This window comes from Dasypus novemcinctus, chromosome 23 (genome assembly GCF_030445035.2).
Source record: "Dasypus novemcinctus isolate mDasNov1 chromosome 23, mDasNov1.1.hap2, whole genome shotgun sequence".
NCBI classification, from domain to species: domain Eukaryota; kingdom Metazoa; phylum Chordata; class Mammalia; order Cingulata; family Dasypodidae; genus Dasypus; species Dasypus novemcinctus.
Genome location: NC_080695.1, coordinates 15,922,111 through 15,946,297, shown reverse-complemented (window position 1 = coordinate 15,946,297; position 24,187 = coordinate 15,922,111). Strand labels below are relative to the sequence as shown.

The following is a 24,187-nucleotide window of genomic DNA, read 5'->3' as shown; positions in this document are numbered from 1 at the left end:
CCAGCGAGGGGCTCGGGCAGCTCCCGGGGCTCCGGTCCCTTGCTGGCCAAGCCTTTTCCCCACAGCCGTGGAGCCCGGGCAGCGGGGCAGGAAGGAGCCTTGGGGGTCCCGTCCCTGCCCTTCACGGGGAGAAAGATTGGAGCTGAGCTGAGCTGCCCAATGGCTCACAGCTGGTTCGCGGCAGAATTCGCATCCGACCCTCCCAAAACTCGGTCTTGTGCTCCGGAGAGGAGCCCTCTTCTGGTTCTGGGATCCCCGACAGCCCTGCGACCTCCTTGGGGAGGGGGGGGCCTGGGGTGCAGAGAGGGCCAAGACCAGACTTAGAGAGGGCAAAAGTGGAGGACGTGGGTCTCATGCTCTGGAAGGCAGACCCCAGGCATGGGGAGGACCTTTGGGGAAGGGGAGATGGCGGGAGGGGACTGGACAGCCCCCCAGAGGGTGAATGTGGGGTCCCCCTTAATCCTGACAGCACCCTGATGGGTAGGCATCATTACTCTCACTCTCCAAGAGAAAGCAGCGGCTGAGGAGGAGGGACTGGGGGGGCTGGCCTGGATGCCACGGCTCTACCCCCGAGCCACACTGGAGTAGGGGAGAGAAGGGGAACGGGCACTCGGCAGAGCTCCCCACGGAGTACCCTCTCTGGCTGCGGGCAGATCCGGGCAGCAGGCGGGGTGCAGCAGTGGACGGGGTGGGGGTCACTCACCCTGCTGGGCAGTGGCGTGGGGGGTCAGGAGGTGGAGGAGCAGGGCCAGCAGGCACAGCGCCATCGTCGCCAGCCTCGACATGGGACCTTGGAGTGCCGTGCGCCGACCCTTCACCCTCGCGGAGGCTGGCAGAGTGAACGCCGGCCAAGAAACCCCAGAAATAAATGCGCCCCGGAGCCCTTTGACCCCTGAGACTTGGGGGCTCTTGGGCCAGCCCAGACCTGACTCAGTCCTGGAGTTCCACTCTCATGACTGAGTGTGGGGCCTGTCCCAGGCCAAAGGGCAGAGGGAGCCCAAAGGCACGCAGCAGTCACAGCCCCCTGCCCCCACCCCGGAGGGGCTGGCGACAGGTCCCCGGAGGCGCCCGGCAGGCTGAGGGGAGACGCCTGGGGCAGGGGGACGGGGTCGGGCCTGAGCAGGTTTCTGTGCCTGACCCCAGCCCCTGGTAAAGGGAACCCCCTTCTCTGCTCCTCTCAAGCCCTCTGTACAGGGACCTCACCGGGACATGGGGTGCAGGGCAGAGCCTTGCCTGGACCATTGCCCAGTCGTGGCTTGGCTGGGGGTTCTTGGGGCAGTGGGTGCAGGGCTGAGCCTTGGCCCCCAAGGCCCTACCTCGAGGCCAGCAGAGACAAGCACCCCTCCCCAGGACCCGCAAGGGCCCAGGGGTTCCGGGCGGGGCCAGGGCGGCCCGAGAGCATCCTGCGCCTGGCATGATCCCAGCAGGGAGGCTCAGCCAGGGGAGGGAGGGAAACCACGCACGCAGACTCTGTACTTTGACTTGCTTTTATTGGTAGGGAAATTCCTTTGTGGGGAGTCACTGTGAGAGTAAACAAGCATTTCGAGGTGCCGGGACGGCCCTGTGGCAACGGGGTGGCCAAGGCCGGGGTGGGTCCCGGCGACTGCCTTCTCTGGACGCAGGGCCCTGCGCTGGCCGCTCCGCCGGCCGTTGTCCTCTCGCTCGGGTCCAGGGGCGGGAAGGGAGCCGCCGTCCCGCTCACCGCCGGGGCATCACCACCTCAGGCCTCTGGCAGCGGAGCTGGGGATGGGGAGACGGGGGCTAAGCCGTGTGGGCTCACAGGGTGGCCAGTGTCCTGCCTCCCGCGTGGTGGCCGTCCCCCCGGGAGAAGGGGACAGGAGGGGAGCGCCCCCCACCCACCCAAGCCTGGGACCCCGCCCCCGAGTCACCTCTGCAGTCAGGTCTACGTTCTCTAGGGAAGGCTGGAAGTGGCTGTAGACGGAGTTGAGGCCGAATTTGTCCTCTTTCAAACTCTTATCTGTGGGGATAGCCCCGCAGTGAGGAGCGTGGGGAGACACTTCCCTTGGGAGATTTTTTTTTCCGGGCAGAGAAAGAGGTTTGAAAAGCCAGGGTGGTATCGGCCTGAAACGATTTGCCCACTGTCTGTCCTTCCACCTTTAGAGTCGGCCCCCAAGGGGGGCTGGGGCTGGGAGAGGAGGCCATAGCAGCTGCGCCCCAGAAGTCGAGGCACAGAAGCGGGGCCTGGGCCCGCCCAGTGCTGCCCGTGGCGACGTAACCACAGCCGCTTTGCGGGAATCTTCCTGGGTGCGCGCCCACCACTCGCTCATGGGTGTCCAGCATTCGCGTCCTCCATCCTGATTGGCTCGGGGTAGCCCCCACACTGCAGAGCCCCCGGGCTCGGCCACCACCGGCTCCCGGGTTCTCCCTGCCCCCCCAAAACCGTTCTGGGTCCTGAGGCGCTGCCTGCCTGCAGTGGCGCCCCACCCCCACCCCACAAAGCCCTCTGTGTGGGAGGAAACGTGTCCCTCAAAATGAAATTTTCGGGTCCTGCACCCTGATCCCGTGGACGGGACCTGATTTTGGGGTCTCTGAAGACCTGATTCATTAAGATGAGGCCAAACTGGAGCGGAGTGGGCCCCGATCCAAAATGACCGGGGTGCTCTAAAGAAGAGGGATGTTCGGACGCTGGACAGACGGACAGGAGAGAAGGCGGCCAGGGCGTGATGGACACCGAGAGCGGAGTGAGGCGCCTGCAAGCTGGGGAACGACAAGCTGCCCCCCAGCCCCTCAGCTGCGGGAGGCCCGGAAGCTTCCCCCACCGCAGCCCGAGGGGCGCGGCCCCACCCACGCGCCCACTGGGATCCCCTGGCCCCCAGGACCCTGTTGTGGGCAGCCAGCCACGTCGTGGTCCTTGACTGCAGCCCCCGCAGGGCCCCGGGCCACCCTGGCTGCCTCAAGTCAAGGCCACTCTGTGCTCAGCCCCGCCCCGCCTTTTCGCACGCAGAGCCCCCGGCCTGCACCGCCCTGGCCCTTTGCCGCCTTCCTCAGCTCACGGAAGCCACGCCCGGCCACGGTGCATGGACCAGACTGAGCTCAGAGGATCCCTCGGCCCCCGTCCCAGCTCCCGTCGTGCCCCGGGCACGGCCTATCCCGCCACGGGCTGGAGCCCCTGGGGATGGGGCAGGGGTCTCTAGGTAGGGCTTCCGCGGGGCAGCTGCTCCATGGTGTTTGTTAGAAAGAAGTGGGAAGGTGGGGTTGGGGTCTGCTCAGGCCATGGGCCACGCTTGGGGCTTCAGGTCTGTCCAGAGAGAGATGGGACATAACATGACCAGTCTCCAAGGCCGAAGAAGAGCCCAGACAGAGGGCCCCAGGAGGGGGCTCCATGGAGTGCGGCATTGGAACAGACGGGAGCTCGGAGAAGTGTGGGGCTGGGGCAGCCAGAGTCTGCTGGGTGAGCGGAACATTCCAGGGATGTGTAAGAGGCGCGGAGAATGCCCAGCGGCGGGCCCAGTGCCCCTCTGGGTGCGGAGGCTGCAAGGGGGGCGGCAAAGAGCCCAGAGGTCCCCGAGGCTGCTTGGGTCAGGAGGCTGCAGGGCTGGGATGATCCCCGGTTGGCCCTGTGCCCGGGGACACCACAGCAGGTGGCTGAGCAGAGGAAGGCGTGCACCTGGCAATAGGCGTGGGGCGAGCTGGCAGGATGCCTGGTCACCCCGCAGCGTGTCAGGGGGCAGGACACCTGTGTCACCCAAGGCCACAACTCTCCAGGGCCAGGCCGTCTTCCCTGCTCCTCTCCCCGCCCCAGCTCTGCCCCACCTTTGTCCCGATGACAGGTACCTTCCCAGATGCCCGGGTTCTGGAAAGTGCCGGGGACGTCTTCTCCTTGCCACTCCTGGGACAGAGGGTACTCCCGCCTGTCGATGGAAATGCCGTGAGCCCCCCCGGCTGGTGGCAGGGAGACGGCGGGGACCATGTAGAGGGCCCCGACCCTCGGGAGGCTCAGCAGGCCTTCCTCAATGGAACCACCCTGAGGGGAGGCCCTGCCCTCAGCGGTGGCTGCAGAGCAAAAGGACTCATCTCCATCACCGTGCCTGCCCCATGCTGGGCACTGGCTGGGTCTCGGGGCTGTCCCCCACTCCCTTCTGACCTTCCCTGGGCCTCAGTTTCCTTTATTATTTTGTGGCTGTTGTTGTTGGCTTTGTTTTGTTTCAAAGTACCAGGGCAGGGGATCGAACCTGGGACCTTGTATGTGGGACTCTGGCACTCAGCCACTGAGCCGCACCGGCTCCCCAATTAGAGTCAGTCTTTTCATTTATTTCTTTTTTAGGAGGTACTAGGGATCGAACTTGGGACCTCACACATGGGAAGCAGGCGCTCAACTTGAGCCACATCCGTTCCCCACCTAACCCCCTTTTAAGCTGGAGGAGCGAGAGGATGGTTTCTCCCCAGCCACGATGGTGCTCTGTGGCCACCAAGGCGATGACAAATCCCGGGAGGGGCAGAGGGTAGAGAGCCAGTAATTGCATTACATAAGTTTTTGTTTCCATTTCTCCGGCAAATGGATGTGTTATATCACCAAGGCTGCCCTTGGCTGTCCCCAGAGCTGGGAGGGGCCAGACACCGCTGCCACCCGGGAGGCCACCCGCCGTCTCTGTGCTGCCGGCACCTCCCCCGCCCCACCTCGCAGGCCTGATTCAAGGGTGGAAGAGGGTAAGGACCGGAAAGCGCTGGACTGGGTGGGTGCCTGGCGGGGAGGGGCGGCCTCCCAGTGCCTCATCCTTCTCGATCTTTCCCAGCTGCTTCCCGGGCCCTCCCTGCAATGGGGACTCTCCACGAGCCGTGGGGTGGTCAGGCAGCGGCCCGCTGGGGGTCCCTGGGTCTCCCGCTGGGGTGTGGGGTGCTCACCTGCGCAGCCTCCTCTGGGACTGGCCGAGGAGGACGGTCAGCATGACCAGCACGATGACGAGCAGCGCGGCCACGGCGCCCACGCTGCCGTACACCGCGCTCTTGCTGGTGCTCCGCTCACAGGTCTCCCCCCAGTTCCAGTGCGTGTCCGAGGTCGGGCATCTGGGGGGCGGCACCCGCAAGCTGGGGGCCGGGCCATTGGCACTGCACCCACCCAGCCTCCCACAGGGAAAATGAAATGACTGAAGCACAGGGAACCCGTTCTGGAAACTGATAACTCCAAGTTTCCCGAGGGGGAAGTGGATTTGGCTCAACGGATAGAGCGTCCGTCTACCACGTGGGAGGTCCAGGGTTCAAACCCCGGGCCTCCTTGACCCATGTGGTGAGCTGGCCCACGCGCAGTGCTGATGCGCGCAAGGAGTGCCCTGCCACTCAGGGGTGTCCCCCGCGTAGGAGTGCGCCCTGTAAGGAGAGACGCCCTGTGCAAAAAGAGTGCAATCTGCCCAGGAGAGCTGATGCAGCAAGATGACGCAACAAAAAGAGACACAGATTCCTGGTGCCACTGACAAGAATACAAGTGGACACAGAAGAACATGCAGCAAATGGACACAGAGTAGACAACTGGGGCTGGGCTGGGGGAAGGAGAGAGGAATAAATAAAAAATAAATCTTTAAAAAAAAAAAAGTTTCCCAGGAAGGAGCTTGCTCAGCGCTGGGCTGTGCATGTCCAGGAAGCTGTGCCTACTCTACCCCCGACTCCAGGGGCTGGAGGTAGGGCCACGGGAGAAACGGGGAGAGGAAAGAGGGGTGCACCTGAGCAGAGGATACCTGGACAGGTGTGGGGAGAGACGAGCAGGAGGGGCGCCTTCAAAGCTCTGCCCACCCTCCCACCACCCCCACCAAGAAGGGGTGGGCGCCGGGCTCAGGGGGTGGACACTCACAGGCAGCGGGGACCGCTGCGATGCAGCTGGCACATGCCCTCGTGGCAGGTCAGCTGTGTCTTTGTCCCCTTGGTGCATTTGGTCACGCAGGCCAGCTTCCCTTCCAGCTCATCCAGGTAGTAGAGGTGGGCGAACTCCTTTGCGGCCTTGCTGGTGCATTGCTCTGGGGGGTGAACGAGCATCCGCTGGTTGGAGCACCCCGAAGCCCCACACTGCACCGCACACACTCTGCCCGCCTCCGCGCCCACCGGGCCCCCACCGCCCGCGGCTGCTTACCCTGGGGGTCAAAGCTCAGCTGGGCGCTCTGGTTCACTGTGGGCTCCTCCTCACTGTAGCACAGGACTGAGGAGTCTGCAGAGGGCAGTGGGAAAGAGCAAACCAGAAGGGCGGCCCTCAGTCTCTCCGGGTGTAGCCAACCCCCCCTTTCTTCTATCCTGTGCCCTTGGGCCACGACCAGGCCTGTGAACAGGCTCCCATCAGGAGACCCGGGCCGGGGAGGGGCCGGGGGGGTGCCCCGCGAGGCTGGGGGTCACCCTGGCTCCTGTGGCAAGGCCTCTCTAAGGGCTCCCTCCCTCCTTTCCCCCCACTGTCCAGGGGCTGGGGCGGGGGGGCCTACTTTGGCACTTGTCAGAAGTGGTGGGTAGCCTTTTGGTTTCAGCGAAGATCTTGACCTTGACGATCTTGGCGAGGTCGGCAAACACCTCCTTGTACTCTGGAGTGTAGTTCGCCTCCAGGAGCACGTCGTGTTCCACCACCACGCTGCCATTGCTGGAACCAGAAGTGGTGGCCTCATCAGTGTCCCCGCGTCGCCCGCCCTCCCAGCAAGTGGGGCCCAGGTGGGAAGAGGGACAATGGAAGACAAACCAGCCAGGTGACCCAAAGGGAGCAAAGATCGGAGACTCTTCCCTCGAGCCCAGCGACCTCAGACCCAAGACACGGGTGGTCTGGGCCAGTGCCAGTGGGTGAGCTCAGCTACTGAAAATAGAGGCTCCCGGGCTAGATTTAAAACTTCAAACAAGCAAGCTTTTTTAAAACGAAGAGAAATGGGGTCACTTTAGAAATGTAGATTCCAACCCAGAAGCTTCTTTTTAGCTGGCCGAGCCAGTCTCGGTCATGGCGAAAAAGGAGCAGGAGCAGCACTCAGGAGGACTCGAGCCAAACACATCCTGAGCCCAAATGGAGAGGGACCTAATGGCACTGGGTGTGGGTAGGGGGCACTGAGCTACGGGACCTTTTAGCTGAAAGCACATGTCCTTCTCAGGATTTCTCTCCCCCTGGCTCCCGGGACACGACACCCAGTTCCCTTCCCACCTTTAAGTCTGCTTTTTGCCCCTCTCTTTTGGGGACTCTGCTTTCCCTGCCAGCCCTGAAATGCTGGTGCTCCCCTCGCCCCTTTCCTGGGAGACCCTCCCCAGGCCATCTCATCCGCTCCTGGGGCTTCCACTGCCCTCCGTGCAGGGAGCCGAAGCCTGTGACCCCGCTGCACACCCTTTGAGTCACGTTGCCAGTGCCCCGGTCTCCGTAGCTCAACCCCGCCACGTGGCTGACGCAGCCCACACCACACTCCCCTTCTCCTCTCCCAGCCCTTCTGCTCCCGATGGTCCTTATCTCAGCAAAGGGTGCCCCACCCCCTCGGCAGCCCAGAAATCTGGGTGTCATGCTATGTCCCTGTAGCAGTTTGATATAGTTATGAAAATTCCAAAAATAGAAACTGGATTATGCTGTAAACTGGGCTGTACCTGGGCATGATTAAATTACATTAGGACTTTGATTAGGCCACATCAGTAGCGTGTTGAGTCCCGGCCCCTGGGTGGGTGGGGCCTCACAGGCAAAAGACATGACAAAGGACAGAGTCGGAGTTTTGACGCTGGAGTTTTGAGCTGAAGCCTGGGAATGGAACACACAGGAAAAGAACACAGAGGAACAGAGAAGGCTCCTTAGACATGGCAGAAGCCCTGGGGGGACAGACAGAGCCAGTCACCTGATAGGACTACAGCTGACCTTGTGGAGAAAACAGAGGGGCTGAACCTGGAGAGAAATGAGCCCCGGGAAGAGAGGACCCCAGGAAGCCTGAACCCTGGCAGACGTCAGCAGCCATCTTGCTCCAACACAAGGCAAAAGGCTTTGGTGAAGGAAGTAACTTATGCTTTGTGTAAGCTTCTACCCCAAATAAAAACCCTTTATAAAACCCAACCGATCTCTGGTAGTTTGCATCAGCACCCCTTTGGCTGACTAATACAGCTCCCCCTCTCCCTGCAAGTCTACTAGATCCCAGGACCCTTCGGTCCTGCCTCCTAAAGCTCTTTTACCCTTTCCTTCTGCACCGTCGCCTCTCTAACCCCCCACCAGGGGACAGGGAAAGGCCCCTAGTCATCTCCCATTTACACCCCTCCCGACCCATGTGTCTGCAGTGCCAATCGGATCGCAGGCTCGTGGGCTGAAAGTGCTGGCGCTCTAAGCCTCAGCACCTTGCCGCGGTGGTCCCTCCAACCTCCCCTCCCCCGGGACCTTCTGAACACCTTCAGGCTCCTGGAATCTGGCCCCCCCCCCCCCTCAGCACCGACCTCTTGGTCATGCTCTTCCCTCGCCTATAACCCTTGTCCCCTCCCTTCCCTCTCCCTGGCTTACCCCTCGCTCTTCAAGCTTCAGCTTAGCTGTCCCTTCTTCCAGGAAGAATTCTCTCCACCCCACCGTGCCCACCTTAGGGCCCTCTCCCCTCGCACCCTGTGAGTTCCTTACCCTAAGGCCAGCCTGTCTGTGTTGTCCCCAGGCCTGGCTCAGGGCAGGCTGTCAAAAACTGTTTGTTGAATGAATGAAAGAGCAAACGGCCTCAGGACCCAGGGGTGTAGCCTAGGAGTGGGAGCCCCTCTGACTCAGCCCGGCACTGATACTCTCACCAGTCGTGCTCAAGGGAGGCAAGAGAGCCAGGACCCGGAGGGGGGCCCTTCCCCAGCAGCGCAATCCGCCTCCCCCCATACTCACAGCAGGTTCCTGATGCGCACGCCTCTGTACTGGGGAAGGTCTCCGGTCCTGTAGACTCTATCCATCTGAAAGAAACGAGGCGCTGGGCTATTTCCTCTTGCAGGGCGGGCCCCTGTTCTCTGTTTCAGGAACAGAGTCCTGGGTCCCTTCCACAAAACCCCTGTATTAGCCGCTAGGAAAGAAGGAAGGGACGCTCCCTCTGCTCAGGACGTGGCGGCGTGGGGGGCCTCCTGGCATCGTGGCTCAGGACTCGGGCAGAATCAGGGGCCCCTTGAGCTGGGAAACTCAGATGAGCACGTTGGGAGGAGCCCCTGCACCCCCTCTGCCGTCCACCTCCTCGTGGGGGATCTGGACCTGCTCTGCTCTTACCTGCTCTTTGAATAGTTCCGTGAAATTCCTGTAGGCCTGGGAGGATGTGTTTCGCAAGTCTTTTGTGAAAATCCTGTTCGTCACTTTCACTGTCACCTCTAAGGAGGCGTTGACTTTTTCCGGGATATCTGTGGGAAGAGGCCACGTTATGCGTGAGATGGCAGCCGCCCAGTGCCCGGTTCACCGCCTGCCTGCGGGTCTCGTGGAGGCAGAGGAAGTGGGCAGGGGGGAGGCTGGGAACTCAAGAGGCAGGCGGGCATCACTGAGACTTCTGCCCCTTGTCCCTGGGTGACACGAGGAGCTGGTACCAAGGGGAAAGCCAAGTAAAGGGCCCCCGAAAGGGCTGGGATAGCGATTCCCAACGAGAGGGGCAGGTGAGCCAGTGAAAGGGTCCCTGAACATGGAGGTGGAAGTCATGTTCTAAATGCAGCGTGGCCTGGGACAAAGGCCACACCAGCTCCTCTCCCTGCCAAACAAGGGGCTGGGGGGGTGATCCCCACATGCCCTGCGGTCTTGGTTTTAGTTTAAGTGGTTAAGGGGCCTGGGGAAGGTCATTACCTATGAAGAAGGAGTCCAAGAGGGACTGGCAATAGGAACCAAAGAAGCCTTGTTCGCAGACACACTGCCTTCCATTCCAGGTGCCCCCGTTCTGGCACGGCCCTGGGGAGAGGCAGAATTCACAGCGGTCACCATGCAAGCCCGAGGCACGCAGGCACCAGCTCCTGTTCTGGGTCCCATCACTCAGGCAATTGCACGGAGAGGGGGCATGGGACCAGATGATCAGACAGAAAGGGAGGCCCTGCGCCTCTACCCCAACCCCCAGCAGAGAGTGGGGAAAGGAGGGGGTAGAATGAGGGAAGGAAGACATGGAGAGAGAAAACCATGACTACAGATGCAAGAGCTACAAGAGAAGCAAAGAAAAAGGAGCCCTGCACATCCAAAAACACTTCCATCGTCAGGGAAGATGTGCATTGGTGACGAGAGAGAACCAGATGGGTGGAACTAGAAGGCCCCAAAGAGGTCAGGGTAGATTGGCTGCTGAGGGAAGAGGGAAAGGGAAAAGGCCATCGTGGGACATACAAAGAGACTTACAGGAAGCAGATTTGGCTCAACTGATAGAGCATCCGCAAGGAGTTACCTGCCACGCAGGGGTGTCCCCTGTGTAGGGGAACCCCACAGGCAGGGACTGCGCCCCATAGGGAGAGCCGCCCCGCACAAGAAAAGTGCAGCCTGCCCAGGAGTGGCACTGTGCACACTCGGAGATCTTTCTCAGCAGATGACACAACAAAAAGAGACACAGATTCCCAGTGCCGCTGACAAAAATATAAGCAGACACAGAAGAACACAAAGCGAATGGATACAAGAGAGCAGACAACTGGGGGGAGGGGGAGAGGAAAGGGGAGAGAAATAAAAACAAAGAGACTTACCTGTGAGACCTGTAAAGGGGGCCATCGTCATAGTTGTAAGGGTGCTAGTGACTGGGGGACGGAGAGTCGATGTGGTACTGAGCCCAGTGGACAGAGGAGGAGAGTTTGTAATGGCTGAAGAAGAGTTAGAGACTGGCCCGGAGGAGGACCCAGGGGTAGGTGAGACCAAAGAAGGAACATCAGACACTGTGCTGTTGGATGGCATTGTGCTGGATGAACCTGGGTCAGTCCGGAAGAATGTAGATCCTTCACTGAGGGGGTGGGTTGTTTGTTCAGAGGTGGTTCCTGATGTAGAGGATGACACAAGAATTGACAGGGGTGCAGAACTAGGACCATCTGTGGCAGAGGGAGTGAAAGCAGGAATTGTGAGCTTGGCAGTGTCCCCGGAGGTGAGGAGGAGACTGGAATCCTCCCCCAAGGTGGTGGACATTTGTCCAGAGATGGCTGTAGAGGAAGAGGAATGAGTGGGGCTTGATGAAGGCAATGGACTAAGAGTTTCGGTGGCAAAGGGAGCACTAGGTGAATCAGTTGGGTAGGAGAGGTAGTTGGTGGTTGCGAAGACACCGGACCCCTCGCTGACAGTTGTGGCAGTGGTGGAGGGCAAGAGGCCAGAATTTGGCGGGGATGCAGGACCACTGCTGTGAGTGGTCTGGGCAGTGTCGACGGAAACTGTTGATTTGGACAAATTAGAAATGGTGGTGTAGACACTTAGCTCTTCTGTAGAAATTGTAGCTGTTTGCTCAGAAACCAAGAAGGTGGGGAAAGATTCACCAGAGCCTGATGTGGAAACAGGACTTGCATTAAAAGTAGTGGAAGAGGTGTCAGTTGGGCCTGTAAGGAGAGACGAGTCAGATATAGTTGTGTAGACAGTGGATTCTTCAAGAAAGGATGTGACCATTTGTCCAGAGGTGACAGTAGTGGGAGATGACAGGTCTGGTGTTGATGTAGAAGCAGAACCTATAACCTCATTGTCTGCGGTAAAGGGAGGCTCAGTTGAAATTGCTGGATTGGACAATTGAGAAATAGTAGTTGTCTGTCCTGACACAGCAGCGGTGGAGGAGAGCTGGCCTGGGCTGAGAAGGTCTATGGTACTTAGATCATTGCTGGTTTGGTAGGTGTCAGAGAAAATGGTTGGTGTAGACAAATCAGAAATGTTTGCATGGAGAGTTGTCTCCTTTGTAAAAATTGTGGCTGTTTGTCCAGAAACAGGGGTGGAAGTTAATTCATCAAGACTAGATGGGGAGAAAGGACTTGCATGGTCAGCAGTACGGGTGGTGTCAGAGGAAACTGTAGGATATGATGGAGCTGAGAGGGTGGTGGACACGGGAGATTCCAGAGTGCCAGATGTGGATGATTCTTTATAACCACCGGAAGTGGGAACTGTTTCACTGAGAGTCGATGTGGGTGCAGGACTTTCCTTCCCTTTGGTGTGGGGAGTTGGAGCTGAGTCTGTCAGTTGTGAGGAATCAGCGAGGGTGCTATGACCCATGGATTTCTGGGTGAGGGTGGTGGCAGTCTGTCCTGAGTCAGCCGGGCTGGTAGCTGCCTCTGCAGGGCTGGATGCAGCCGCGGAACTCTCCGTGCCTGTGGTGTCAGAGGCCTCAGAGGAAACTGTTGAGTAAGACAAATCCAAAATGGAGGTGGAGACAGTGGGCTCCCCTGTGAGAGTCACGGCCATTTGTTCAGAGCCAACAGTGAAGGCGGAACCTTCAGTGGGTCCTGAAGGGAAAACAGGGCTTACACTGCCTGTGCTGTGGGAAGAATCAGAGCTGAATGTGGCTGTGGAAACCTTGGAGGTGGTGGTGTAGAACGTGGATTCTTGAGGAGTAGATGTGGTCTTTTCTCCCTCACCACCAGAAGTGGTAAAGGAGTCACCAGGACCTGATGTGGGATGAGAAAATTCAAATTCTTTGGAAGACGCTGTGTCTGAGGCAACCGTAAGTTCGGATGAATCAGGGCTGACTGTGGCAAGAGTGGATCCCTCAGTGATGGTGTCGGTTGTCTGTCCTGATACCACAGGGATGGAAGAGAGCAGGTCAGGGCTTGAAGGGGAGGCAGCTCTTCCATCATCGCTGGTATAGGCAGTGCCAGAGACAACAGTAGAGGTGAAAAGATCAGAAGTGTTTGCAAAGAGAGTTGTCTCTTTTGTAAAGATGGTGGCTGTTTGTCCAGAAACCAGGGGGGAAGTTAATTCACCAAGGCTAGATGGTGAAGAAGGACTTGCGTGGTCAACAGTACGGGTGATGTCAGGGGAAACTGTCGGATATGATGGAGTTGAGAGGGTGGTGGACATGGGAGATTCCAGAGGGTCAGATGTGGACGATTCCTTATAGTCACTGGAAGTGGGAACGGATTCACTGAGAGTCAATGTGGGTGCAGAACTTTCCTTCCCTTTGGTGTGGGGAGTTGCAGCACAGTCTGTGGGTTGTGAGGAATCAAAGAGGGTGCTGTGACCCGTGGACTTCTGGGTGAGGGTGGCGGCAGTCTGTCCTGAGTCAGCCGGGCTGGTAGCTGCCTCTACAGGGCTGGAAGTGGCTGCAGAACTTTCCGTGCCTGTGGTGGCAGAGGCCTCAGAGGAAACTGTTGAGCCACTCAAACCAGAAGCAGTGGTGTGGACAGTGGGCTCCCCAGTGAGCGGCGTGGCTGTTTGCCCAGAGACCACGGTGGTGCTGGATCCTTCAGTGGGGATTACTGGGGAGGCAGGACTTGCACTGCCTGTGCCATAAGATTCAGTGGCTAATGTTGTCCTGGAAACCTCAGAGGCGCTTGGATAGAAGCTGGATCCATGAGAAGAAGACGTGGTCTTTTCTCCGTCACCACGTGAGGTGGCAAAGGAATCACCAGGACTTGACGTGGGAGTAGAAAATTCGGCCTCTTGGGTAATGGTGGTACCTGAGTTAACTGTAGGTTTGGAAGATTCAGGACTGTCTGTGGCAACAGCAGATCCCCCAGTGATGGTGTCGGTTGTCTGTCCTGACACAGCAAGGGTGGAAGGGAGCAGGTCAGAGCTTGAAGAGGACACAGCACTTCCCTCAGCGCTGGTATAGGAGGTGCCAGAGGAAACAGTGAGTGTGGAAAAATTAGAAACGTTGGCATAGAGAGTCATCTCGTCTGTGAAAGCTGTGACTGTTTGTCCTGAGATGCGAGGAGTGGCAGTTAGTTCACCAGGACCAGATGGGGATGCAGGACTTGCATTGTTGGCAGTACGGGTGGTGTCAGCGGCAAGAGTAGGATAGGATGGATCTGAGAGGGTGGTGGACTCGGGAGATTCCACAGTGTCAGATGTGGCTGATTCCCCATCACCACCAGAAGTAGGAAAGGATGTCCCAGGACTTGATGTGGGTGCAGGACTTCCATCCCCTTTGGTGTGGGAGGTTGAAACTGAGTCTGTAGGTGGTGAGTAATCAGTGAGGGTGCTGTGACCCGTGGACTTCTGGGTGAGGGTGGTGGCAGTCTGTCCTGAGTCAGCCTTGTTGGTGGATGCCTCCGCAGGACTAGAAGTGACTGCAGAACTCTCCGTGCCTGTGGTGTCAGAGGCCTCAGAGGAAACTGCTGAGTCACTCAAACCAGAAGCAGTGGTGTGGACAGTGGGCTCCCCTGTGAGCGGCGTGGCTGTTTGCCCAGAGACCACGGTGGTGCTGGATCCTTCAGTGGGGATTACTGGGGAGGCAGGACTTGCACTGCCTGTGCCATAAGATTCAGTGGCTAATGTTGTCCTGGAAACCTCAGAGGCGCTTGGATGGAAGCTGGATCCATGAGAAGAAGACGTGGTATTTTCTCCACCACCACGTGAGGTGGCAAAGGAATCACCAGGACTTGACGTGGGAGTAGAAAATTCGGCCTCTTGGGTAATGGTGGTACCCGAGTTAACTGTAGGTTTGGAAGATTCAGGACTGTCTGTGGCAACAGCAGAACCCCCAGTGATGGAGTCGGTTGTCTCTCCTGACACAGCAAGGGTGGAAGGGAGCAGGTCAGAGCTTGAAGAGGACACAGCACTTCCCTCAGCGCTGGTATAGGAGGTGCCAGAGGAAACAGTGAGTGTGGAAAAATTAGAAACGTTGGCATAGAGAGTCATCTCGTCTGTGAAAGCCATGACTGTTTGTCCTGAGACGCGAGGAGTGGCAGTTAATTCACCAGGACCAGATGGGGATGCAGGACTTGCATTGTTGGCAGTACGGGTGGTGTCAGCGGCAAGAGTAGGATAGGATGGATCTGAGAGGGTGGTGGACTCGGGAGATTCCACAGTGTCAGATGTGGCTGATTCCCCATCACCACCAGAAGTAGGAAAGGATGTCCCAGGACTTGATGTGGGTGCAGGACTTCCATCCCCTTTGGTGTGGGAGGTTGAAACTGAGTCTGTAGGTGGTGAGTAATCAGTGAGGGTGCTGTGACCCGTGGACTTCTGGGTGAGGGTGGTGGCAGTCTGTCCCGAGTCAGCCTTGTTGGTGGATGCCTCCGCAGGACTAGAAGTGACTGCAGAACTCTCCGTGCCTGTGGTGTCAGAGGCCTCAGAGGAAACTGCTGAGTCACTCAAACCAGAAGCAGTGGTGTGGACAGTGGGCTCCCCTGTGAGCGGCGTGGCTGTTTGCCCAGAGACCACGGTGGTGCTGGATCCTTCAGTGGGGATTACTGGGGAGGCAGGACTTGCACTGCCTGTGCCATAAGAGTCAGTGGCTAATGTTGTTGTGGAAATCTCAGAGGCGCTTGGATAGAAGGTAGATCCATGAGAAGAAGACATGGTCTTTTCTCCTTCACTACGTGAGGTGGCAAAAGAGTCAACAGGGCTTGATGTGAGAGTAGAAAATTCGGCCTCTTGGGTAACAGTGCTACCTGAGTTAACTGTAGATTCAGAAGAATCGGGACTGTCTGTGGCAACAGCAGATCCCTCAGTGATGGTGGTTGTTGTCTGTCCTGACACAGCAGGGGTGGAGGGGAGCAGGTCAGAGCTTGAAGAGGACACAGCACTTCCCTCAGCGCTGGTATAGGAGGTGCCAGAGGAAACGGTGAGTGTGGACAAATCAGAAATGTTGGCATAGAGAGTCATCTCTTCTGTAAAAGCTGTGACTGTTTGTCCTGAGATGCGAGGAGTGGCAGTTAGTTCACCAGGACCAGATGGGGATGCAGGACTTGCATTGTTGGCAGTACGGGTGGTGTCAGCGGCAAGAGTAGGATAGGATGGATCTGAGAGGGTGGTGGACTCGGGAGATTCCGCAGTGTCAGATGTGGCTGATTCCCCATCACCACCAGAAGTAGGAAAGGATGTCCCAGGACTTGATGTGGGTGCAGGACTTCCATCCCCTTTGGTGTGGGAGGTTGGAGCTGAGTCTGTGGGTTGTGAGGAATCAAAGAGGGTACTGTGACCCATAGACTTCTGGGTGAGGGTAGGGGCAGTCTGTCCTGAGTCAGCCAGGCTGGTAGATGCCTCTGCAGGGCTGGATGCAGCTGCAGAACTCTCCGTGCCTGTGGTGTCAGAGGCCTCAGAAGAAACTGTTGAGTAAGATGAATCCAAAATGGTGGTGGAGACAGTGGGCTCCCCTGTGAGAGTCACGGCTGTTTGCTCAGAGCCAACAGTGACTGTGGACCCCTTCTTGGTTGCTGATGGAGAAGCAGGACTTGCGCTGTCTGTGCTATAGGAAGAATTGATAGAATACGTTGGTGTGGAAACCTCTGGCGTGGTGGCGTAGAAAGTGAGCCCTTGAGAAACAGATGTGGTCTTTTCTCCCTCACCATGGGAGGTGGGGAAGGAGTCACCAGGACTTGACGTAGAACGAGAAAATTCACCCAACTGTGATGATGTAGGACCAGATGTGCCATCCTCTTTGGTGACGGTCATGGCAGAGCGCATTGTAGATTCAGATGAATCAGGGCTGCCTGTGGAGACAGCAGATCCTTCAGTGATGGTGTCAGTTGTCTGTCCTGACACAGCAGGGGTGGAGGAAAGCAGGCCAGGGCTTGAAGAGGACACAGTACTTCCCTCAGCGCTGGTATAGGAGGTGCCAGAGGAAACAGTAAGTGTGGACAAATCAGAAACGTTGGCATAGAGAGTCGTCTCTTCTGTGAAAGCCATGACTGTTTGTCCTGAGACCAGGGGAGAGGTAGCTAATTCACCAGGACCAGATGGGGATGCAGGACTTGCATTGTTGGCAGTACGGGTGGTGTCAGGGGCAAGAGTAGGATAGGATGGATCTGAGAGGGTGGTGGACTCGGGAGATTCCACAGTGTCAGATGTGGCTGATTCCCCATCACCACCAGAAGTAGGAAAGGATGTCCCAGGACTTGATGTGGGTGCAGGACTTCCATTCCCTTTGGTGTGGGAGGTTGGAGCTGAGTCTATTGGTGGTGAGTAATCAGTGAGGGTGCTGTGACCCGTGGACTTCTGGGTGAGGGTGGTGGCAGTCTGTCCTGGGTCAGCCGGGCTGGTAGCTGCCTCCGCAGGGCTGGAAGTGACTGCAGAACTCTCCGTGCCTGTGGTGTCAGAGACCTCAGAGGAAACTGCTGAGGTACTCAAACCAGAAGCAGTGGTGTGGACAGTGGGCTCCCCTGTGAGCGGCGTGGCTGTTTGCCCAGAGACCACGGTGGTGCTGGATCCTTCAGTGGGGATTACTGGGGAGGCAGGACTTGCAGTGCCTGTGCCATAAGATTCAGTGGCTAATGTTGTCCTGGAAACCTCAGAGGTGCTTGGATAGAAGTTGGATCCATGAGAAGAAGACGTGGTCTTTTCTCCATCACCATGTGAGGTGGCAAAGGAGTCTCCAGGACTTGACGTGGGAGTAGAAAATTCGGCCTCTTGGGTAACGGTGCTACCCGAGTTTACTGTAGATTCAGAAGACTCGGGACTGTCTGTGGAGACATCAGCTCCCCCAGTGATGGAGTCGGTTGTCTGTCCTGACACAGCAGGGATGGAGGGGAGCACGTCAGAGCTTGAAGAGGACACAGCACTTCCATCGTCGCTGGTATAGGAGGTGCCAGAGGAAACGGTGAGTGTGGACAAATCAGAAACGTTGGCATAGAGAGTCATCTCTTCTGTGAAAGCCGTGACTGTTTGTCCTGAGACGCGAGGAGTGGCAGTTAGTTCACCAGGACCAAATGGGGATGTAGGATTTGCATTGTTGGCAGTACGGGTGGTGTCAGCGGCAAGAGTAGGATAGGATGGATCTGAGAGTGTGATAGACACGGGAGGTTCCGCAGTGTCAGATGTGGCTGATTCCCCATCACCACCAGAAGTAGGAAAGGATGTCCCAGGACTTGATGTGGGTGCAGGACTTCCATCCCCTTTGGTGTGGGAGGTTGAAGCTGAGTCTGTGGGTGGTGAGTAATCAGTGAGGGTGCTGTGACCCGTGGACTTCTGGGTGAGGGTGGTGGCAGTCTGTCCTGGGTCAGCCGGACTGGTAGCTGCCTCTGCAGGGCTGGAAGTGGCTGCAGAACTCTCCGTGCCTGTGGTGTCAGAGGCCTCAGAGGAAACTGCTGAGTCACTCAAACCAGAAACAGTGGTGTGGACAGTGGGCTCCCCTGTGAGCGGCGTGGCTGTTTGCCCAGAGACCACAGTGGTGCTGGATCCTTCAGTGGGGATTACTGGGGAGGCAGGACTTGCACTGCCTGTGCCATAAGAGTCAGTGGGTAATGTTGTCATGGAAACCTCAGAGGTGCTTGGATAGAAGGTGGATCCATGAGAAGAAGACATGGTCTTTTCTCCATCACCATGTGAGGTGGCAAAGGAGTCACCAGGACTTGACGTGGGAGTAGAAAATTCGGCCTCTTGGGTAATGGTGGTACCCGAATTAGCTGTAGATTCAGAAGACTCGGGACTGTCTGTGGCAACAGCAGATCCCTCAGTGATGGAGTCAGTTGTCTGTCCTGACACAGCAGGGGTGGAAGGGAGCAGGTGAAGGCTTGAAGAGGACACAGCACTTCCATCGTCGCTGGTATAGGAGGTGCCAGAGGAAACGGTGAGTGTGGACAAATCAGAAATGTTGGCATAGAGAGTCATCTCTTCTGTGAAAGCCGTGACTGTTTGTCCTGAGACGCGAGGAGTGGCAGTTAGTTCACCAGGACCAAATGGGGATGTAGGATTTGCATTGTTGGCAGTACGGGTGGTGTCAGCGGCAAGAGTAGGATAGGATGGATCTGAGAGTGTGATAGACACGGGAGGTTCCGCAGTGTCAGATGTGGCTGATTCCCCATCACCACCAGAAGTAGGAAAGGATGTCCCAGGACTTGATGTGGGTGCAGGACTTCCATCCCCTTTGGTGTGGGAGGTTGAAGCTGAATCTGTGGGTGGTGAGTAATCAGTGAGGGTGCTGTGACCCGTGGACTTCTGGGTGAGGGTGGCGGCAGTCTGTCCTGGGTCAGCCGGACTGGTAGCTGCCTCTGCAGGGCTGGAAGTGGCTGCAGAACTCTCCGTGCCTGTGGTGTCAGAGGCCTCAGAGGAAACTGCTGAGTCACTCAAACCAGAAACAGTGGTGTGGACAGTGGGCTCCCCTGTGAGCGGCGTGGCTGTTTGCCCGGAGACCACGGTGGTGCTGGATTCTTCCAAGAATCCTAAGGAGGAGCTCTCCTTGCTCATGTGGGAAGTATTGTCAAAACTTGATGTGGAAACCCCTGAACTGGTGGTATAGAAAGTGGATCCTTGAGAAGCAGATGTGGTCCCATGGCTAGAACCTCCTGAAGTGGTAGTGGGTTCACCAGAACTTGCTGTAGAACTAGTCGATCCATATGTTTTGGTTCCTGTAGATTTGGAGAGATCACAAAAGTGTATAGATATTTGTCACTTCTCTGGGAGTTATAACGTTTTGTCTAGAGGGCAAGGCACTGCCATATATGACTTGAATTGTCAGACTCATGGCTATGCTCTTGAGAAATCTGAGATGGCTGTGTGGCGCCACATCTACATACAAGGTGCCTTCTGTTGCCTGCTGCCACTCCCGCAGGCCCCACCGATGTACAAATGCACCTTCACTGGTTCCTTTTGCCCCTAGTGCGCTGTGATTCTTAGTCCCTTCACTCATTTCACATCACTTGGCTTAGCCTTCAACTAAGTGGTTCACGCTGACCCCAGAGGGGACAGGGAGCTCTAAGGTGGTCACTCATTAGCATGGAGAATTCCTTCCATGTCCCCTCTCTCCAGAAACCTTCTCACAAGGGCCAGCCACCCTACCTGAAGTACTAGCACTCCCACTGGCCGTGCTGTGCCCTCACAACCTGCCCAGGTGGGCTCCTCCTCCACCCAGGGCCCCTCAGCCCACTCAGGGGGCTACCATTGTCCAGTGGTGAGAAGGCTTGGGACCCTGGGACTGGAGAACCTATTCTGTCTTTGATCCTCTCTGCCTTCTCTGCAAGTGTGTGGGACTCCGTTGTCCTAACTGTAAAATGGGAATATAACCCCTGGGCCCTCTTCACTTCGCCTGTGAAGTGAGTAAGATCATGTATGGAAAGAAGATTGATGGTGACGTGCCATTAACCTAGGACGTGTTAGGGACTCTAGAGGGTGGTGCACTGGGAACTTCCTTAAGAGGCAGGGCTTGGAGCCACTTGTCCACAGTGCCCCTGACCCTCCTCTCCCCTAAGACGCCCTGGAGCTGCAGCTCTTCTCACCTCTCAGGGACACCAACCTCTGCCCCTGGCAGAGGGGGCCCTCGAGGCCCTCAGGGCAGAAGCACCCTCCACCCTCCCAGACGCCCCCATTTTCACAAGGTCCTGAAAAGAGACAGAATGGTCACAGAGAGAGGCCAGGGCGGGGGGTGGACAATTAAAGTAAGCCATCGCCTTCAACAGTTCTGGATCTCTGGCTGTGCAGACCACCGGACTTTAGGGGAACATTGTTGACAAATGCAGTGCACGTCCAAGGTGCCTAAGATTTCTGGAATTCTAAATGTATGAAAAATGTCTTAAAAGATGGCCAGTCGAGATTTTTTCGTTTTTGTTTGAGTCATCGTCAGGTTTGCTTTTGCCCAATCCTCTTGCCTATAAAGCAGATTTTGTCAATCTTAGCACGGGGAAGTGGAGGGGCTGAGCTCAGGAGGCCTCAAAGGGTGGAGGTCAGGGTACCCCAGAGCAGTGGGCACTGAGAGGTCAAGGAGAGAGTGTGAGCCTTCTGGTCTACCCAAGGTGTCAGGTGGCAGGCTCAGGGCAAGGCCAGGCCTGGAGGTAGGATCTCAGCCCCACTGCCTCTGTCAGGCCGCCTTCCTGGCTCCTCCTTCCCCCTGCCTCCTGGCCTCTGAGGACGCCTGGCCCACTCCCCACGGGGAGCCCCTCTGTGTCTCACCCTTAAGCCTCTCGCGCACCCACCGCCAAGACCACTTCCCAGCTCTCCCAACTGCTTGTTCCCGCCTCCACTGGACAAGCAATCACTGCACGGCGGTTTTGACCACCGGGGCCAAAGACAAAGCAGCCCCAGCCCTCGCTGGGGCTCACGCACCCCCAGTGCGATGAGCGAGCCGCAGAGGCCCAGAGGAAAGAAGTGGGTGTCAGGGGCAAGGGGTGCCGCTGGCCCCTCTGCCTTTCTTGTCAAGAAGGCCTGAAGAAGGAGGTCATCCATGAACTGTCTTTTTTCTCTTCTTCCTCTTTCCAAAGAAGGAGTTTCTGGGGTTTCCTCATTATAAACTTCACTGGGAGTTTTAAGGTATAAAAGTAGAATATCTTTGTTGTGACAAGTCAAACAATAAAAAGGCAAAATAAAGACCTTTACGAGGTCCCTCACTGAATCACAGTTAGGGGTGGGGAGAGGCGTGTTTATTGGTGACTTCTGGAATTCCCGCCCTGGCCCTGCGGGAGGGCACATCACTGTCATCACTGTGGCTCTTTATGTGATTGTCCTGTAACACCCCGCCCCCCCAGGCTCAGAAGAGGAGAGACCACTTACTTCTTCCCAGTTCACCTGGCCCAGACCAGGTGCCAAACGAGGGGACGAGGACCCAGAAGTTCACCAGCACTTTCTCTTAATTTTTTTTTTTCACGTAACCCCCACGACAACCCTGGGAAGTAGATATCAATCTATCGTTTTACAGGGGAACTGAGGTTCCGAGGGTTACGTGCTTCCCAAGGCCGCCCAGCTAGTAAGAGAGAATTCAAGGACAGCTAAAGCTGGCTCTCACTGTGAAAGGGAGGAAAGGGTTTGTGGGGTAGAGAAGAGGAAGGAAAAGGTTTTCAAGCCAATGGATCAAAAACCCTGAGAAGAGCGAGGGCCTGGCGTGTGCGGAGGAGGGCAGGCAGGGCAGGGGCTGCAGACGGGCGTGACCCCGGCCTGCGAAGGGGCTTTGGGCACAAGCTGCAAACGTGCAGCAAGAGGCCAGGATCCAAATCGTGCCTAGGAAGCAAGGCTCGGAGGTAGCGTGGCAGGCAGGAGATGGATGAGGAGGTCCTGGGGGGGACGTGGTGGGTCCCCCAGAGCATCCAACGGAGGCTGGATGAGCTCACTGGATGGAGGGACTCTGGAGACACCTGCTCTCTTGATTCCTGAATTCACACCAATTTCCTCTACTAAAACTTCCCCCTCGGGTCGCGCCCACAATCGCCAAGTGAGCAAAGCCCCATGCCTCTCGCTGTCTGTGTTTCCTCCTTGTGGGGTCTCTCACTCCCTCAGGTCCCAGGACACCACTGCCTCCTCCTGGGCTCTTTCCTGTCACTGTCCAGATGGGAGCCCTGGGAATGGCTTTGGGCAGGCACCTTCCTCCAGCCCAATTCACTCGCTCCTCTGTGGGGGGCAAGGGAACAATGCCCTGGGTGAAGAGACGTCTCCCACCCAGATGCTGGTGGCAGCAGGGTCCCCAAGGGATGTGACAGAAGAGGCTGTCCTTCCCAAGGTCAATGCCCCGGGCCAGGGACGCTCCACAAGGAAGCTGGGGAAGGAAGCACAGGTGTCCTCCTAAGAAACTGCGACGATCAACACGCTAGGAAAAGGAGAAAGGAAACCAACTCCACCAGGAAGCAAAGAAATTCAAAGCAAAGCCAGATCCTATCTATCCTTACCTACCAATTTGCCCCTGACAGGATGTTAGATACACAGGTGGAGCTGGTGGGGACAAGGAGAAGACATTCGCCCATAATGCCGACGGGTGTTAACTTGATTTCCTGTTTCTGAAGGATAATCTGAAAATAGGTGTCAAGGACCACAGAAATAGTCACACTGTTTTAATTATTCCATTTCTAGTAACTGATCCTAAAAAAGTAATCTGATGCAGAAAAAAAAAAGTTTTTATACAAGAATGCTTGCTGCATCATTATTTATTACAGCAAAAAAATTAAGGAAAACATGTCCGAGAGTAAGGGACTAGTTGGATGGTTGTGGTATTCCACAGAATGGACTATTAATCAGTCATTAAACTATAAATTGCCTGTAAAATAAACCTAAATACATATACGACAATAGACCAAAAATGTTAAAATGCTTATCTGAGTGGTAACGTTAAGGCAGGTTTTCTTCCTTTTGTTTATCTATATTTTCTAAAAGTTTTGCCAAAAATATACATTTGTGTTATAACTTTAAAACACAGAAAATGTATATACTTTTTCAAAAAGGTACCACTTCATATTCACGGGGATGGCTATTATTTTTTACATGGAAATAACAAGTGTTGGAGAGGTTGTGGAGAAATTGCAACCTTGGTGCCTTGTTGGTGGGAACCTACAATGGCACAGCCACTGTGGAAAGCAATATGGCGGTTCTTCAAAAACTTAAACATAGACCCAGAAATTCCACTCCTAGCATACACCCAAAGAAAGCGAAAACCGGGTCTCAAGCAGATATGGGTACCCCAATGTTCATAGCAACGTTCCTCACAATAGCCAACGGGTGGAAACAACACAAGTGTTCATCAACAAATGAACGGCTAAACCAATGTGCACATACACACAACGGAACAGGACTGGCCGTAAGAAGGAGTGAAGCCCTGCATATGCTGCAGGACGCAAGAACCTTGACAATACGCTAGCTGAAGTAAACAAGGCAGATAAGGACAAATAACGTTAGGTTTCTGTGTGTCTCACTCAGGTGAGATAAGGAGACTTAGCAAGTTGGCAGGGACACAGGGTACACTAGAGGTTAGCTGGGTATTGGGGAGGGAGGGGGTTGCAGAGAAAACGAGTTTTTGCTTGGTATATAGAAAGTTTGTAAATAAAAAGTAATAAAGTTTTAAAAAATCTATTAATAAATACAATTTTAAGTATGTGCGACGCAACCCCTTGGAGAAACCAGGAAAAAATCACCCTCTATCAATTATTTTCAAGCTGGGATTCCTCAGATCTTTGTGGTCAAAACGCCTAACAGAAATCACATATTAGCCCGGGTCGCACCCAGCTCTCCCATTAAACCTGCTCCAGGAAAGCCCAGTGCCCCGTTCACAGTTTTTATTGCTTCTTTGTAATATATGCATTTGAATTTTTCTTCAAAAGATTATCATATAATTAAGGCAGCTGGTTTGCCAGGCAAATCTTCCCCATCGTGGCGTTCTAGAAGAGGTGCACTAGAAGGCTCCCAGGTGACAAGAAGTCTGAAGACCACCCCCCAGCTACGTGACTGTCCCCGTTTCTGCTTGAAGGGAAGGCAGCCAGTGGGGGCGGCAGGAGTCACCTCGAAGGGGCAGCCACAGGGTTGCTAGGCCTGCGGGTTTGG

At 56.3% G+C, this 24,187-nt stretch overlaps 2 protein-coding genes across 2 annotated transcripts in view; both read right to left on the bottom strand.

Annotated features, from left to right (window-relative positions):
* The window catches only part of LOC131275511 (mucin-17), a 41,796-nt gene extending 40,978 nt beyond the window's left edge, over positions 1-818 (bottom strand). The window contains exon 1 of the mRNA XM_071211461.1: positions 704-818. Within this exon, the coding sequence (XP_071067562.1) occupies positions 704-785 (82 nt within the window). The 5' untranslated portion in view covers positions 786-818. The remainder of the gene's footprint in view (positions 1-703) is intronic.
* A 658-nt stretch (positions 819-1,476) lies between these two features.
* MUC3A (mucin 3A, cell surface associated) overlaps positions 1,477-24,187 on the bottom strand; it is a 45,793-nt gene continuing 23,082 nt past the window's right edge. Inside the window, exons 14-24 of the mRNA XM_058285883.2 lie at positions 10,582-19,305; positions 9,713-9,814; positions 9,155-9,282; positions 8,786-8,850; positions 6,420-6,571; positions 6,080-6,154; positions 5,804-5,966; positions 4,864-5,025; positions 3,796-3,872; positions 1,890-1,978; positions 1,477-1,740 (exon numbers count right to left, since the gene is read on the bottom strand). Coding sequence (XP_058141866.2) covers positions 1,699-1,740; positions 1,890-1,978; positions 3,796-3,872; positions 4,864-5,025; positions 5,804-5,966; positions 6,080-6,154; positions 6,420-6,571; positions 8,786-8,850; positions 9,155-9,282; positions 9,713-9,814; positions 10,582-19,305 — 9,779 coding nt within the window. The 3' untranslated portion in view covers positions 1,477-1,698. The remainder of the gene's footprint in view (positions 1,741-1,889; positions 1,979-3,795; positions 3,873-4,863; positions 5,026-5,803; positions 5,967-6,079; positions 6,155-6,419; positions 6,572-8,785; positions 8,851-9,154; positions 9,283-9,712; positions 9,815-10,581; positions 19,306-24,187) is intronic.